Genomic DNA, 18029 nt, shown 5'->3' on the forward strand with positions numbered 1-18029 from the left:
GCTATGTGTACAGCTAATGTATATGTACATGGATTCTGCATATCAATGGCTGGCTGTAATTTCCCAATAGAAGATTAATGAAAAATGAAAATTGTAGAAATGTCTTTATAAAAAGAAAAAAAATGACAGTTGCACGTTAGGGAGCCTGTCATCCCCTTTTGAAGCCAAAGCCAGGAATAGATTTTAAAAGAAGAGAGATCTCAGTCTTTCCTTTATGACCTGTTCTCTGTGTACAGTCTGTTCCTGGCTTTGGCTTAAAAAAAAAATCTGCCTCTGTAAACGTACTAAGTTCAGGCAGTATGCTAGTGGTAACTTTGTTAAAGGTTTTTTTTTTTTTTTTTTAAATAATTGTTAGCCTCAAGCTGGTGTAAAATAATGTAAAAAAAAAAAAAACTTTGCTCATCGTCCCAAAAACTTTCATGTTTCTTCCAGACAATTGTATTTAACCAGCAAACATCTATAAGGATTTTGGAGGGAATTTTAACAAATTGCTTTATTGCTTACATTTTTGCAGCTTTTTGCTTCTTTACACATTGACAACAAATACTGCGCATAATCTCTCCACTTAGATGTGGAGCACGCTTCCAGTCAGCAGGGAAACGTAGTCACTGTCAAGAATTTTTTTTTTTTTTGCAGAAATCCATAGTCCAGGCGATTTTAAGAAACTTTGTAATTGGGTTTATTAGGCAAATCTGCCATTATCTGCATTCAGAAAGACTTTCCCCAGGTTCCCCCCCCCCTCCTCTCCTTTCTGTCAGCCACTGCTCAGAATCAGGAAATCTTGATCAGACGCATCCTGTCTGTGCTATGGAGGGGGAAGAGAGATGAGGAGAAATGTCAGAGAACAAAGTATTACACAGCAGGGGAGCTATTCAGAGGTCAGATAGGTCAGTGGTGACATCAGAGGAGAGAGCCGGGTAATGTAGCTTTTAATTAACTCTTTGTTGTCCTGTTTTGGTGTCTTATTTACCTCTCTCCATAGGAGAATAATGAAGATGGGGGAAACGCTTCAAACTGCTTTTTCATGATAAAAATTAATTTTCGGCTAATAAACCCAATTACAAAGTTTATTAAAATCGCCTGGACTATTGATTTCTGCAAAAAAGATTTTGCGACAGTGACACTTTAAAGGGGTTATCCAGCGCTACAAAATCATGGCCACTTTCCCCTACTGTTGTCTCCAGTTTGGGTGGGATTTTGAAACTCAGTTCCATTGAAGTAAATGGAACTTAATTGCAAACTGCACCTGAACTGGAGACAACAGTAGGGGGAAAAGTGGCCATGTTTTTGTAGCGCTGGATAACCCCTTTAAGCTCTTAGATACTTTAAGCTCTTTAAGACACGGAAGGCCTAGCAAAGCTTTTACTTAGATATAACCCCTCACCAAATGTTGTGCATTTTCTCGATAAGTTTGTTGCATATGAGCATATTACCTACAAGAGGAAAATTATGTCGAAGTCGGGACAAGAAATTTATGTATGAGATGGACAAGAAATCGACTGCCACCATTTTTAGCTACAGGTCACCCACCAGTGATTGAGATGGATTTCAAATTACAATATCTTCATCCTTCGGAATTAGTTTTCCACTCAGGACAATCCCAAATTTATCTCTGAGTATTCCAGGGATCTCCTCATCAGTGAGTACCCTGGTGGTCTTCACACTTCCGCCTTCCTTGGTGTACTCGGTGCTGATCAGCCGGTGCCCGACGTACGTCAGTCTTCCATGTGGGAGCTGTAGGGAACAGATGGATTTTTGGACAAAGAAAGAACTAGGTGACGTCTGGTGATATTCACACATCTCCCGGAAGTCTTCGAATGTGCACTCCTTTAGGGTAAACTTGTAGAGACATCTCCAGACTTCTTCCTCCTTCCTCTCCATGTGCCACTCATCTCCTTCTACCCGTAACCGAAACACACTGCTGTCCTGCTTCTCTTCCCTTCCGGCCTCCAGGGGAATCGGCTCAATGATTCCATCCCCGAAACCAACATCACAAAGCCATCTCTTTCCTTCGAGTTCTACTGTCAATATCATATGGTCGAATGGTAAACCATATGTACCATTTTTGGGGTTCATCACTCTGGCTTCAAGTACTCGTGGTTGGTAGCCCAGTTGTTGTAGCAACCATGAGAAAAGACCATTGTTCTCATAGCAGAAACCACCTCTGCCTCTTACAACTATTTTGTCGTATATCCAAGACATGTCTAGGATAATTTTTTCCCCACTGTGAATGCTGAGACTTTCAAAGGGCACAGAGAGAACATGGTGGCGGTGTAATTCCTGTAATGCTGAGAGGGAGGGGGGTCCTGTGTCTGTCAGATTCACCCTCTGGAGGTAAGCCTTCAGGTCCATTGTTTGGTAGGTGTCCTATACAATTACATATCCAAGGATTATTACTCCAGCAACAAGAAATATTACTACTAGGTCTAACCATTTATACACAAAATAGCGGACTACGCCTACTATTATACAATGGACAGGAATGTAACTACCATAATACTGCTCCTATATACATTAATATACTATAATACTGCTCCTATATACATTAATATACTATAATACTGCTCCTATATACAATAATATACTATATTACTACTATAAACAAGAATATAACTACTATAATACTGCCCCTATATACAAGAATATAACTACTATAATACTGCTCCTATATACAAGAATATAACTACTATAATGTAGGCAGGGTAGAGAAAAAGTCGACCGGCACCAACCGACAAAGCGCACTTCGGCACGTGTATGCAGAGGACGGGAGATCGCCGCTATCCCAGATGTATCCTATCCACACAAGTCGCGGTGCAGAGACGAGAAAGCAAAGTAAACAATTGGAACGATGAGACAGAGAATCTCGCACTCACAGACTTCACAGATGCTGGTGGTTTTATTTCGGGTACATCAGAACCAAGTGCATGGGGGAGAGGGGAGATGGAGACGCAGGTGTGTTCACAGGAGCAACAATGTTTCACGCCTACTACGGCGCTTCGTCGGGCTAGGAACAGCGTGTACGTGAAGGGGAGGTGCATATGTACAAGTGGAACAATAAAGTTACAAACAGAACAATAAAGTTACAATACAGGTGAAAGTAAAAATAACATCACAAAAGAGTATTGTGGTCATTCCTCTCGTGATCTATCAATCTGGGGACACCCTTGCCCGTGCGAACAGAATACTGATGCTCCTTAAACCTCGTCCAAAGGGGACGTTTGGTTTTACCGACATAGTATCTGTTGCAGGGGCAAAGGATGGCATAGATCACGTGCCTCGTTCTACACGTAATGAAGTCGTGAATGTAACAATCTTTCCCTCCAAGATTAATAAAAGCGAGGCATAACATTTGGGGGCAGTAATGGCAAGTGCCGCACCGCTTGTTGCCCTCCGGCAAGCAGCGGTCAAGCCAATTACCTGGTTTAGAGGTCTGACTCTGGGCTAGAGAGTCGGCTATAGTGGCATTCTTCCTGAACGTAATGAGTGGTTTGCGGTCGGCTATTGCCTTGAGGTCACTATCTTGCTGTAAAAGGAACCAATGATTTTTAATCACTTTGGTCACTGTATCGTTGAGGTTGCTATTCTGTAGGGCAAATGTAAATCTTTTTGTTTCGGTACTGAGGACTTTTTTAGACTGGTTACTGGATCTAGAATTGAGGAGGGAGGACCTGGGGCGGGCATTAGTCTTGGTGAGGGCTTCCTCAACTATGGATGCTGGATATCCCCTAGCTAGTAATCGGGATTTTAAGGCAGCAGCTTGTTGCTGAAAACCAGCTTCGGTGTTGTTGATGCGTTTTAAGCGCAGCATCTGACTAAATGGTATGGACCTCTTCACTTGCGGCGGGTGGGAGCTCTTAAAGTGAAGAAGTGCGTTGGCTGCGTTTTTTTTTGCGAAAAACCGAAGTGTGCAAACCTTGCGCTGAGACCTCTACTTTCACATCAAGGAACTCTAAAGTCTGGCCACCGAAGCTATGTGTGAAAAACATATTACAAGTATTTCTCTCATTCAGAAAAGAGACAAAATCCTGAAATTTTTCTGCAGTGTTGTTCCAAACCACGAAGATATCGTCCACATAACGATGTAACATAACGATATCAGTGATAAATGGATTACAAGGTGCAAAAATTAAATCCAACTCAAATTGTGCCAGGAAAAGATCGGCGTACGTGCAGGAGACCGGCGTGCCCATCGCAGTGCCGGTCTCCTGCCGATACCAATCTCCCCTGTAAGTGAAGCAATTATTGCAAAGAACAAACAGCAAAGACTCCCGAACAAAACGTCTGAAAACTGGCGGCTTTCTCAGGCGATCGAGGATGCGATCGACAGCCTCCACACCCGCATCATGAGGGATGCGGGTGTAGAGGCTCTCCACATCCACGGAAGCCAGGGACTAGCCGGGCTGCCAGTGGATACTATCCAAAACCTGTAAAAAATCGTTAGTGTCTTTAAGGTAACTAACAAAACACTGCAGAATGGGGCGTAAAGCCCAATCAAGGTACTGGGACAGGCCCTCCGTCACCGAGCCAACCGCCGAGACGATCGGTCGGCCCGGCGGCTGGCTCAGGGATTTATGAATTTTTGGGAGCAAGTACCACTTAGGTGCCCGGGGGGACTCCGGGATGAGCCGCTCGGCCGTTTTAGAGTCAATGGCACCAGTCCGCACATGAGTGTGCAGTAAAGAGCGCAGCTGCTCCTTAATTCTGGATGTAGGGTCTTTATCCAACCTTGTGTAGGTAGCAGAGTTCTGTAACTGGCGTGTTGCCTCCAAGTGATAGTAGTCTTGGGTAAGAATTACTGCAGCACCGCCTTTGTCGGCCCGGCGTACTAGCAAATCTGGTCTGGACTTTAACCAAGAAAGGGCACGGCGCTCGCAGTCGGTCAGATTAGATGCAAGTACGGGATAGGTTAGGGCCTTCACATCACGTAAGACCGCTTTGTGAAAAAGATCCAGGGGGCTGCCCGGGGTCACTTGCGGAGAAAACGTGGAAGGGCTGCCACCTGTAAAGGGACCTTCAGTGGACACGATGGCATTAGGGGTAGAATCCACACTATTATCTGCCATGGATGCGAGGTCAAAGATGCAGTCCTGTTCCCGAGTTCCAAAGGACGCAGGGGGAAAGAAACCCAGAGGGCCAATATGATATTGGACATCAGGCAAAGTGCTGGTATTATTGGGTTTCTTATGCAAATAAAAATTTTTTTGCAAGTTGATCTTGCGAATTGCTTTAAACAGGTCGGTCTCAAAATCAATGAATGAAAATTTTTCGTTAATGCCAAAATTCAGTCCCTTGTTCAGCAGGGATTCACAGCCGTCAAGGAGAGGCACACCTGAGATGTTAACCACCGCCGGGGGATCGGATGTTAGCGCATGGGGATCCGTTACTTGCGCCACGACACTTGTTTCCGTTTGAGGGGTCCCCTGTTGGGGCCGTCGCCTCTTCTTGCCCCCCCTACGGGTCGGCCTCCTAAAGGGGCTGCTGGATGAGTATAGCCAGAACTATCCGATTGACTTGACTCTGAATCGGTGGTCCAGAAGTCTGAGACTCTGCGTGGTGGCTTAACTCTTTTCTTTCCTTTAAGGTTACAGTCAAAAATCCGACCCTGATCGCAGTCTGATTTGTCTCTGACAAACTTCTCCCTTTTGCGTTCTTTAATGTCGGTTTGGAGAGCAATCAAACGTTTGTCGAGCTTGCCGAAGAACAATGCAGACTCTGAATCTGGAAGCCGGGTACGGTATTCCATTTTGCTTTTAAGTAGCTCGGTAGTGATTCGCTCATATTCCACTTGGCTCTTATTTAGCACGATCCGAGTAAGGTTAAGCGCGTGTTGGTGGTGTGCCTCCTGCCACTCCTTTAGAAAGCCTTCGTCATCCTGATATTGTAACTTTATTGTTCCACTTGCACATATGCACCTCCCCCTCACGTACACGCTGTTCCTAGCCCGACGAAGCGCCGTAGTAGGCGTGAAACATTGTTGCTCCTGTGAACACAACTGCGTCTCCATCTCCCCGCTGCACTTGGTTCTGAAGTACCTGAAATAATACCACCAGCATCTGTTAAGTCGGTGAGTGCGAGATTCCCTGTCTCATCGTTCCAATTGTTTACTTTGCTTTCTCGTCTCTGCACCGCGACTTGTGTGGATAGGATACATCTGGGATAGGGGCGATATCCCGTCCTCTGCATACACGTGCCGATGTGCGCTTTATCGGTTGGTGCCGGTCGACTCTTTCTCTACCCTGCCTACATTATGTCTCTGCCTTCATCGACCCGGGCACAACCAGATAGACACCCGGACAACAGTATGGACACAGGAGCCGTTGCGTCTGAAGAAGCCCTAAGTGCGGGGAGAGTAGGGGCAGGTGTGTTCTTCACCTCCTGTAACAGCAAGGAGGAGGTGCAGGTGATCGGTTTGAAGTCTCTTGAAAACCGCATCAGCGCTCTGGCTGAAAAGGAAATCAAGTCGTTTTGGACTATCAACTCTTTACAGTCCTATGTTGACAGCAACAGAGTCCCCCGAGGACTTTGCACCTACAAATCTCCCTCACAATATCAGGGTGACGAAGGCTTTCTAAAGGACTGGCAGGAGGCACACCACCAACACGCGCTTAACCTTACTCGGATCGTGCTAAATAAGAGCCAAGTGGAATATGAGCGAATCACTACCGAGCTACTTAAAAGCAAAATGGAATACCAAACCCGGCTTCCAGATTCAGAGTCTGCATTGTTCTTCGGCAAGCTCGACGAACGTTTGATTGCTCTTCAAACCGACATTAAAGAACGCAAAAGGGAGAAGTTTGTCAGAGACAAATCAGACTGCGATCAGGGTCGGATTTTTGACTGTAACCTTAAAGGAAAGAAAAGAGTTAAGCCACCACGCAGAGTCTCAGACTTCTGGACCACCGATTCAGAGTCAAGTCAATCGGATAGTGGTTCTGGCTATACTCATCCAGCAGCCCCTTTTAGGAGGCCGACCCGTAGGGGGGGCAAGAAGAGGCGACGGCCCCAACAGGGGACCCCTCAAACGGAAACAAGTGTCGTGGCGCAAGTAACGGATCCCCATGCACTAACATCCGATCCCCCGGCGGTGGTTAACATCTCAGGTGTGCCTCTCCTTGACGGCTGTGAATCCCTGCTGAACAAGGGACTGAATTTTGGCATTAACGAAAAATTTTCATTCATTGATTTTGAGACCGACCTGTTTAAAGCAATTCGCAAGATCAACTTGCAAAAAATTTTTTATTTGCATAAGAAACCCAATAATACCAGCACTTTGCCTGATGTCCAATATCATATTGGCCCTCTGGGTTTCTTTCCCCCTGCGTCCTTTGGAACTCGGGAACAGGACTGCATCTTTGACCTCGCATCCATGGCAGATAATAGTGTGGATTCTACCCCTAATGCCATCGTGTCCACTGAAGGTCCCTTTACAGGTGGCAGCCCTTCCACGTTTTCTCCGCAAGTGACCCCGGGCAGCCCCCTGGATCTTTTTCACAAAGCGGTCTTACGTGATGTGAAGGCCCTAACCTATCCCGTACTTGCATCTAATCTGACCGACTGCGAGCGCCGTGCCCTTTCTTGGTTAAAGTCCAGACCAGATTTGCTAGTACGCCGGGCCGACAAAGGCGGTGCTGCAGTAATTCTTACCCAAGACTACTATCACTTGGAGGCAACACGCCAGTTACAGAACTCTGCTACCTACACAAGGTTGGATAAAGACCCTACATCCAGAATTAAGGAGCAGCTGCGCTCTTTACTGCACACTCATGTGCGGACTGGTGCCATTGACTCTAAAACGGCCGAGCGGCTCATCCCGGAGTCCCCCCGGGCACCTAAGTGGTACTTGCTCCCAAAAATTCATAAATCCCTGAGCCAGCCGCCGGGCCGACCGATCGTCTCGGCGGTTGGCTCGTGACGGGAGGGCCTGTCCCAGTACCTTGATTGGGCTTTACGCCCCATTCTGCAGTGTTTTGTTAGTTACCTTTAACCCCTTAGCGACCCATGACGTATCTGATACGTCATGGTGGCGCGGGGGGTGTTCAGAGCGGGGTCCCGCCGGGACCCCGCTCTGAACGGCGCTGACACGTGCAGCCGGGCAGTACCTCTGTTAGCCGGCGCGGGTCCCGTTGCTGCGCCGGCTGATTAAGCACTTCAATGCAGCTGTCAAACCTGACAGCTGCATTGAAGTGCTTTATGCACACTATCCCTGGTGTCTAGTGGGTCGGATCTCCCCCCCGCGATGCGATCGCGGGGGGGAGATCCGTTCTTCTGCCCGTGCCGGGCCTCAGCGTCGGAATGACGCTGATCCCGGCTCGGCAATAGATTGCTATGGCCTGCAGCAGGCCATAGCAATCTATGACCGATCTGATGGATCTTTGCTGTGTATATACACAGCATTGATCTCTATGAGAGATCAGTGCTGTCTATATACAAGCCCCCCAGGGGGGCTTCTAGTCCATGTAAAAAACAAGTAAAAAAGTGTTTTTATTAATAAAAAATCCCCTCCCCTAATAAAAGTCCAAATCACCCCCCTTTTCCCATTTTATAAATATAAATTAATAAATAAACAAATAAATAAACATATTTAGTATCGCCGCACACGTAATCGCCCGAACTATTAATTAATCACATTCCTGATCTCGCACGGTAAACGGCGTCAGCGCAAAAAAATTCCAAAGTGCAAATTTGCGCATTTTTGGTCGCATCAAATCCTAAAAAAATGTAATAAAAAGTGATCAAAAAGTCGTATATGCGCAATCAAGGTACCGATAGAAAGAACGCATCATGGCGCAAAAAATGACACCTCACACAGCCCCATAGACCAAAGGATAAAAGCGCTATAAGCCTGGGAATGGAGCGATTTTAAGGAACGTATATTTGTTAACAACGGTTTGAATTTTTTACAGGCCATCCGATACAATATAAGTGATACATGTTATATATCATAGTAATCGTAACGACTTGAGGAACATGCATAACAAGTCAGTTTTACCCCAGGGCGAATGGCAAAATGGTAAATGCAAAACTCCCCGAAATCAAAACAAATTCGTTTTTTTTTCAATTTGACAGCGCAAATGATTTTTTTCCGGTTTCGCAGCATATTTTATGGAAAAATAATGCCGGTCATTGCAAAGTACAATTGGTTTCGCAAAAAATAAGCGCTCCTATACGTCTCTAGGTGAAAAAATGCAAGCGCTATGGACTTTTAAACTTAAAATGGAATAAGCAAAAGCGCAAAAACGAAAATTGGCTTTGACCTTAAGGGGTTAAGACACTAACGATTTTTTACAGGTTTTGGATAGTATCCACTGGCAGCCCGGCTAGTCCCTGGCTTCCGTGGATGTGGAGAGCCTCTACACCCGCATCCCTCATGATGCGGGTGTGGAGGCTGTCGATCGCATCCTCGATCGCCTGAGAAAGCCGCCAGTTTTCAGACGTTTTGTTCGGGAGTCTTTGCTGTTTGTTCTTTGCAATAATTGCTTCACTTACAGGGGAGATTGGTATCGGCAGGAGACCGGCACTGCGATGGGCACGCCGGTCTCCTGCACGTACGCCGATCTTTTCCTGGCACAATTTGAGTTGGATTTAATTTTTGCACCTTGTAATCCATTTATCACTGATATCGTTATGTTACATCGTTATGTGGACGATATCTTCGTGGTTTGGAACAACACTGCAGAAAAATTTCAGGATTTTGTCTCTTTTCTGAATGAGAGAAATACTTGTAATATGTTTTTCACACATAGCTTCGGTGGCCAGACTTTAGAGTTCCTTGATGTGAAAGTAGAGGTCTCAGCGCAAGGTTTGCACACTTCGGTTTTTTGCAAAAAAACCGCAGCCAACGCACTTCTTCACTTTAAGAGCTCCCACCCGCCGCAAGTGAAGAGGTCCATACCATTTAGTCAGATGCTGCGCTTAAAACGCATCAACAACACCGAAGCTGGTTTTCAGCAACAAGCTGCTGCCTTAAAATCCCGATTACTAGCTAGGGGATATCCAGCATCCATAGTTGAGGAAGCCCTCACCAAGACTAATGCCCGCCCCAGGTCCTCCCTCCTCAATTCTAGATCCAGTAACCAGTCTAAAAAAGTCCTCAGTACCGAAACAAAAAGATTTACATTTGCCCTACAGAATAGCAACCTCAACGATACAGTGACCAAAGTGATTAAAAATCATTGGTTCCTTTTACAGCAAGATAGTGACCTCAAGGCAATAGCCGACCGCAAACCACTCATTACGTTCAGGAAGAATGCCACTATAGCCGACTCTCTAGCCCAGAGTCAGACCTCTAAACCAGGTAATTGGCTTGACCGCTGCTTGCCGGAGGGCAACAAGCGGTGCGGCACTTGCCATTACTGCCCCCAAATGTTATGCCTCGCTTTTATTAATCTTGGAGAGAAAGATTGTTACATTCACGACTTCATTACGTGTAGAACGAGGCACGTGATCTATGCCATCCTTTGCCCCTGCAACAGATACTATGTCGGTAAAACCAAACGTCCCCTTTGGAAGAGGTTTAAGGAGCATCAGTATTCTGTTCGCACGGGCAAGGGTGTCCCCAGATTGATAGATCACGAGAGAAATGACCACAATACTCTTTTGTGATGTTATTTTTACTTTCACCTGTATTGTAACTTTATTGTTCTGTTTGTAACTTTATTGTTCCACTTGTACATATGCACCTCCCCCTCACGTACACGCTGTTCCTAGCCCGACGAAGCGCCGTAGTAGGCGTGAAACATTGTTGCTCCTGTGAACACACCTGCGTCTCCATCTCCCCTCTCCCCCATGCACTTGGTTCTGATGTACCCGAAATAAAACCACCAGCATCTGTGAAGTCGGTGAGTGCGAGATTCTCTGTCTCATCGTTCCAATAACTACTATAATACTGCTCCTATATACAAGAATATAACTACTATAATACTGCTCCTATATACAAGAATATAACTACTATAATACTGCTCCTATATACAGGAATATAACTACTATAATACTGCTCCTATATACAAGAATATAACTACTATAATACTGCTCCTATATACAAGGATATAACTACTATAATACTGCTCCTATATACAAGAATATAACTACTATAATACTGCCTCCTATATACAGGAATATAACTACTATAATACTGCTCCTATATACAGGAATATACTACTATAATACTGCTCCTATATACAGGAATATAACTACTATAGTACTGCCCCTTATATACAAGAATATAACTACTATAATAGTGCTCCTATACACAGGAATATAACTGCTATAATACTGCCCCTATATACAGGGATATAACTACTATAATACTGCTCCTATATACAGGAATATACTACTATAATACTGCTCCTATATACAGGAATATAACTACTATAGTACTGCCCCTTATATACAAGAATATAACTACTATAATAGTGCTCCTATACACAGGAATATAACTACTATAATACTGCCCCCTATATACAGGGATATAACTACTATAATACTGCCCCCTATATACAGGAATATACTACTATAATACTGCTCCTATATACAAGAATATAACTACTATAATACACACTGGAAGATACAGGCTATACTCCCGCACCGCTACTACCTCCCTCCCTGGTATGTGTCAATAAATCCACCGAAGATCTACTATTGGGGTGAGTGCTTGGATTTATTCTCTCTTTTTCTATATAACTACTATAATACTGCTTCCTATATACAGGAATATAACTACTATTATACTACTCATATATACAGGAATATAATTACTATAATACTGCTCCTATATACAAGAATATAACTACTATAATACTGCTCCTATATACAGGAATATAACTACTATAATACTGCTCCTATATACAGGGATATAACTACTATAATACTGCTCCTATATACAGGAATATAACTACTATGATACTGCACCTATATACAGGGATATAACTACTATAATACTGCTCCTATATACAAGAATATAACTACTATAATACTGCTGCTATATACAGGAATATAACTACTATAATACTGCTCCTATATACAAGAATATAACTACTATAATACTGCTCCTATATACAGGAATATAACTACTATAATACTGCTTCCTATATACAGGAATATAACTATTATAATACTGCTCCTATATACAGGGATATATCTACTATAATACTGCTCCTATATACAGGGATATAACTACTATTATACTACTCATATATACAGGGATATAACTACTATTATACTACTCATATATACAGGAATATAACCACTTTCCTGATCGTCCTTGGCAGCACACAAATGGGTTAATGGATTCCCGTTGACCCGGAACAGAAGGGTTAATCTAGCAATACAAACACAAATAGATTAATTTGCGGCACCTGGTAACCCCCTATATCCCAGTAAGGAACACACAGAACCTTGTATTTTTTTCTCTTCTCGGTCCAGAAGGAATGAAGTAAAAGAAAGAAGAAAAAAGTGGTGTCATTGCCTCTATACCGAGAGTATCCCGGTCCCTGGGGCTGTAAGGGTTTTCCAGCTGTATACCATGGGTTATCCTGGTCCCTCGGCTGAAGTCCATGTTCTGGCTATGACACCCATTACTTTATTAAGCCATCATGGAAAGAGAGCGTGGTTCGCTTTCCATACTTAGGTGAGTCTGTTATCATATACTGATCACCAATATGTCCCCTCCTGTAAATAATGTTACCCTTACTGTAATGGTCTCAGCCTGTCCTCATTGTAGTGACGGAGTCCTGTAGGCATGTCTATGGCGGTCGCGGCATCAGCAGGTAGCTCCTCCCTCCTCAGTAAGCTGGGCTGCATTGCATGAATGCCAGGATCCAAGATGGCCGACCGGGAGGTGGACGCGGTCTGCGCATGCGCCCCGCGGCGTCAGGAAGTGCGCACGGCGCACGCGCCGGCGCCCCGGCGTTCGCGGGCTTTTTGGCTTAAATAGCAGCCAGACCAGTCAGGGGCTGCGCTCTCCCTAGGCAGCGGATCCCTGATGCCAAAAGAGGTAGTAAAGTTCCCCTCTGGGGTCCTATGTCTTTTACCTTGCACATTATCTTACACTCTGTCTATGTGTGTTACAGAATGTCTGAATCTGGAGGAAAGAGAAGGAGGAAGGCCAGACATAATATTTGTGTCAAGTGTAATCAGCCTATGCCCGATTCCTGGGAGCATTCATCCTGCTCTGCCTGCAAGTCTGCTTCTCAGGATACCTCTCAGCTGCAGCCTAATGAATTCCTAAAGTGGTTCAAAGATCAGCTGACAGACACATTCAAGGAAGTGAAAACTACATTTACTTTCAAATCTACTAAAAAACATAAAGCTCATAAGCGTTCTCATAAGCCATCCTCCTCCTCCTCTGACTCTGACATAAAAATCATATCTGATGCAACCTCTGAAGCCTCTGATGTCTCTGACCTTGATGCCAATGAAAATGTATATTTATTGCAAAAAGATGCTGTTTCTAAGCTGATCTCTGCTGTCAAGCAGAGACTTGAGTCTACAAAGGATGTCACCCATAAGGCAAAGAAAGACCAGCTATATTATTTCCCACCTAATAAAAATAAAGTTTTTCCTTCACATCCTCTCATTAAAGACTGGTTTGAGAAAGCTTGGTCCAAACCTGAGAGATCCGAATCTGGATCAAAGTTTAAATCCACCTATAGACTTGATGCAGAATCCACAAGCCAGTGGACAGCGCTTCCAAAGGTGGATGTGGCAGCTGCACAGTTGTCTAAAAAAGCTTTCTATCCCTCAGAGGATTCTGCATTGCTTACCGATCCAATGGAACGCAAGGCAGACTCCTTATGTAAAAAAGCTTACTCAGCTATAGCTGCGTCCTCAAAAATCGCTATGACAACAGTTCCTGTAGCCAGAGCACTACGCTTATGGCTGCGTCAGTTGCACGCAGATATAGAAAAAGGAGTGCGAAGAGAGGATTTATTGGAAAATATATCGGTAATGAAATCAGCAACCGACTTTCTATGTGACAGTCCACTGGACAGCTTAAAATATACATCTAGAGCTATGGCTCTGTCTACATGGGAAGGAGATATTTTATCTAAAAATAATTTTGTGTCATTACCTTTTCATCCATCTTCTTTATTCGGGCCTCAGCTGGAAAGTATCCTGGAGAAGTTCAATGTGAACAAAAGACCAGTATTTCCCCAGAAAAGAAAATCCTTTAAGCTGTACAAAGGTCGAGATCAGAGGTCACCAAAAAGACGGTCTAATTTTCGTGCCACAAGAGGAAAAGGTCAGTTCAGAGGAGGCAGGCAGCAGTCTGGATCTACTACCAGAAAGAAGCCTGATATCACCAAAGAAGAGCGTATGTGACGCCAGGTCCCAGCCCCCTCCGGTAGGTGGAAGACTCCAGCTTTTTTCAGATCGTTGGTTAAAGACATCCTTGGATGCTTGGGTCTCAACTACAGTAACAAGAGGCTACTCACTAGAGATTCAACAGCGTCCACCAGACAGATTCGTTCTGAACAGGCATCACAATCAAGTGATTGATCAACTTCTTCTCGAGTTTTTTCAAAAGAATGCCTTAGAAGAAGTACCCCAAGAAGACAGGGGAAAAGGAGTCTACTCCCCAATTTTTCCAGTAGCCAAAGCCGGAGGAGGCTGGAGACTAGTAATAGACTTGACATATCTCAACCAATTTTTTGTCAAAAAGAAATTCAAAATGGAGACTATTCAGTCGGCAGTCTTAAATATCCAGAAAGGAGATTATATGGCAACAATCGACCTCCAGGACGCTTACCTACATGTGCCCATTCTGAAAAATCACAGAAGATTTCTCAGGATAGCGGTTCTCCATCATGGCCAAGTGAAACATCTTCAGTTCACGTGTCTGCCATTCGGCATTACATCAGCCCCACGAGTCTTCACCAAAATAGCAGTCGTACTGACAGCACATCTCAGAACTCAGGGGATATGTGTAACTCCATATCTGGACGACTGGTTAGTCTCTGCGCCTACGAAGGATCTTCTTCTTTAACATCTGAATATGACTCTGCAAACCCTAAAAGACCACGGTTTCCTTATAAACCTCAGAAAATCCAACCTTGTACCCACCAGAAGAATCACCTACCTGGGCTTCATTATAGACTCTCAGCTAATGCGCCTCTTCCTCACCAAAGAGAGAATGATGAAGATCACCAAGACAATCAGCTCTTTATTGACACAACATCAAACCACGGTTCGCTTTGCAATGAGGTACTCGGTATGTTGACATCTACCATAGAGGCGGTGCAGTGGGCAAAGTCACATATCAGAGTTCTTCAGGATCACATTTTGAAGCATTGGAAGAGAACATCAGAAGATCTGGATACAGTAATACCTATTACACACAGGGTCAAACAGGACCTGAAATGGTGGCTCACACGTTCTCGTCTCCAAGTTGGACGAGCTCTGACGATACCAACTCCAATAGTCCTCACCTCGGATGCCTCAGGCTCCGGCTGGGGTGCCCATGTGGAATCACATTGGATCCAAAAAAAGTGGTCACAAAGAGAACAACGCCTCTCATCGAATATGAAGGAACTCAGGGCCATCAGGTTAGCCCTTCAACACTTCAGTTACCTTCTCCATTCCAGAGTGGTCCAGATACAATCGGACAACCTAACATCAGTGTACTACATCAACAAACAAGGGGGTACACGATGTCCAGCATTACAGAAAGAATGCAGTCACTTGATGAGATGGGCAGAGGAGAATGTGATGTCAATTTCAGCAGTTCACATCAAGGGGTCACTGAATACTACAGCGGACTGGCTCAGCAGGAAAACAGTCCATCCAGGGGAGTGGGAGCTGAAGTCCTCAATATTCAAACAGCTAGTGGACAGATGGGGTCATCCAGACGTGGATGTTATGGCCTCCAGCAGCAACACCAAGATCCAGAAATTCTGCTCCCTCTCCAGAGTAGGTCATCCTCTAGCGATAGACGGCCTCTCGATCTCCTGGCAAGGATTGTTCGTTTATGCCTTTCCGCCAATACCTCTCATTCCGAGAGTCCTGAAGAAAATTCAGCAGGAGAAAGTACGAGCCATAGTAATCCTACCCTACTGGCCCAGGCGGGCGTGGTTTCCACTCGCGTGGAACTTATCGAAAGGCGTATTTTGGAAACTACCACTACACAAAGACCTTCTACAACAGGGGGACCTATATCATCCCAACCTGAAGAATCTTCACTTAACAGCATGGAATATGAACGAGTAAACTTGAGAAGCAAAGGCTTATCAGAGGAGGTGATACAAACTTTGTTAGCATCAAGGAAACCCAGCACACTAAAAGTCTACTCGAGACTCTGGAAATTATACACCTCATGGTGCAAGAATAATCAGAAAGAACTCAAAGAGGTGCCATCTGTTCTTCAAATTCTCCAAGAGGGTTTTCAAAAGGGTTTAAAACTCAACACCCTGAAAGTCCACCTTACAGCTATTAATTCTCACCTAGATGGTATTTTTACTAGAGTCCCAATGGTGTCAAGATTCTTCAGGGCAGTGGCGAAGCTCAGACCAAACTTCCACAATCCAGTTCCCTCATGGGATCTATCTATTGTGCTAAAAGTTTTGACCCAACAACCTTTTGAGCCTCTGGAAGAGTCATCTTTAAAATGGTTGTCCTGGAAAACACTATTCCTCATCGCTATTACATCTGCGAAAAGGGTAAGCGAACTCCATGCCTTATCCTGCAAGGAACCTTATCTAAGAATCTTGACTGACAGGGTTGTTTTAAGAACAATGCAGGGATTCCTTCCTAAAGTTTCTACCACGGCAAATATAAACCAAGAAATTGTACTCCCTGTTGTTAGTGAAGATCAAGATCATAACCTTCAATTACTAGACATCAAAAGAGCGATTTCTACTTACCTGCAGAAAACGGAAACCTTCAGACAATCCGAAAACCTTTATATTCAATATCAAGGGGAAAATAAGGGCAAAAAAGCCAGCAAAGCCACCTTAGCCCGATGGATAAAGGACTTAATCCGTTATTGTTATACTTCAGAGAACCTTCAGTCACCTCTAACTGTAAAAGCTCATTCTACAAGATCAACTGCAACATCTTGGGCAGAGAGGTATTATGTACCTCTAGATCAGATCTGCAAAGCGGCAACCTGGTCGTCTGCGTCTACCTTTGTCAAACATTACCGTCTTGACATCTCGGCATCAGAAGGATCAGCCTTTGGCTTGAGCATTCTGCAAGGCGCAGTGGTGTCATAATTCCCACCCTTATAGGCATTGCTTAGTATGTCCCATTTGTGTGCTGCCAAGGACGATCAGGAAGTATAAAATTTACCTCTGAAATTTTTTATTTCCTGGAGTCCGTAGGCAGCACAATATACCCCCCCAATAAAATCATTGCTGCATACAATACAAGGTTCTGTGTGTTCCTTACTGGGATATAGGGGGTTACCAGGTGCCGCAAATTAATCTATTTGTGTTTGTATTGCTAGATTAACCCTTCTGTTCCGGGTCAACGGGAATCCATTAACCCATTTGTGTGCTGCCTACGGACTCCAGGAAATAAAAATTTCAGAGGTAAATTTTATACATAATGCTGCTCCTATATACAAGAATATAACTACTATAATACTGCTCCCTATATACAGGAATATAACTACTATAATACTGCTCCTATATACAAGAATATAACTACTATAATACTGCTCCTATATACAGGAATATAACTACTATAATACTGCTCCCTATATATAGGAATATAACTACTATAATACGAACTGGAGAGAATGGAACGGCTGCACATCCCATCTATGGCTGATACTAATGCCGCTAGGCCTATATTAAAAATCAACACCAGAGTGTCTGTATATGAATTGATCAAGCCATATTGCCCCGTGTACCACCGCGCAGGTCCTCTGGTCCACACTGGTCCCTACGCTAACTCCACACCGTGTCGGTCAGCGACCGCCAACCCCGCAAAGCGTGCACGTGCAGGGAAAGGAGGCCATGGAACGGCCCTGCAACCCCAATGTCACAGGACCAGACCCAAAAAGCCCCACCAAAACCCAGCCAGCACCACCG

General features: G+C 44.4%; 1 protein-coding gene across 4 annotated transcripts in view; it reads right to left on the bottom strand.

Annotated features, from left to right (window-relative positions):
* Positions 1 to 475: 475 nt before the first annotated feature.
* Positions 476 to 18029, bottom strand: part of LOC138801511 (arylamine N-acetyltransferase, pineal gland isozyme NAT-3-like) — a 30145-nt gene continuing 12591 nt past the window's right edge. For all 4 annotated transcript variants that reach the window (XM_069984423.1, XM_069984420.1, XM_069984422.1 and 1 more), the window contains exon 2: positions 476 to 2367. In XM_069984423.1, the coding sequence (XP_069840524.1) occupies positions 1549 to 2352 (804 nt within the window). In that variant the 5' untranslated portion in view covers positions 2353 to 2367 and the 3' untranslated portion in view covers positions 476 to 1548. The remainder of the gene's footprint in view (positions 2368 to 18029) is intronic.

Source organism: Dendropsophus ebraccatus, chromosome 9 (assembly GCF_027789765.1).
Source record: "Dendropsophus ebraccatus isolate aDenEbr1 chromosome 9, aDenEbr1.pat, whole genome shotgun sequence".
NCBI lineage: Eukaryota > Metazoa > Chordata > Amphibia > Anura > Hylidae > Dendropsophus > Dendropsophus ebraccatus.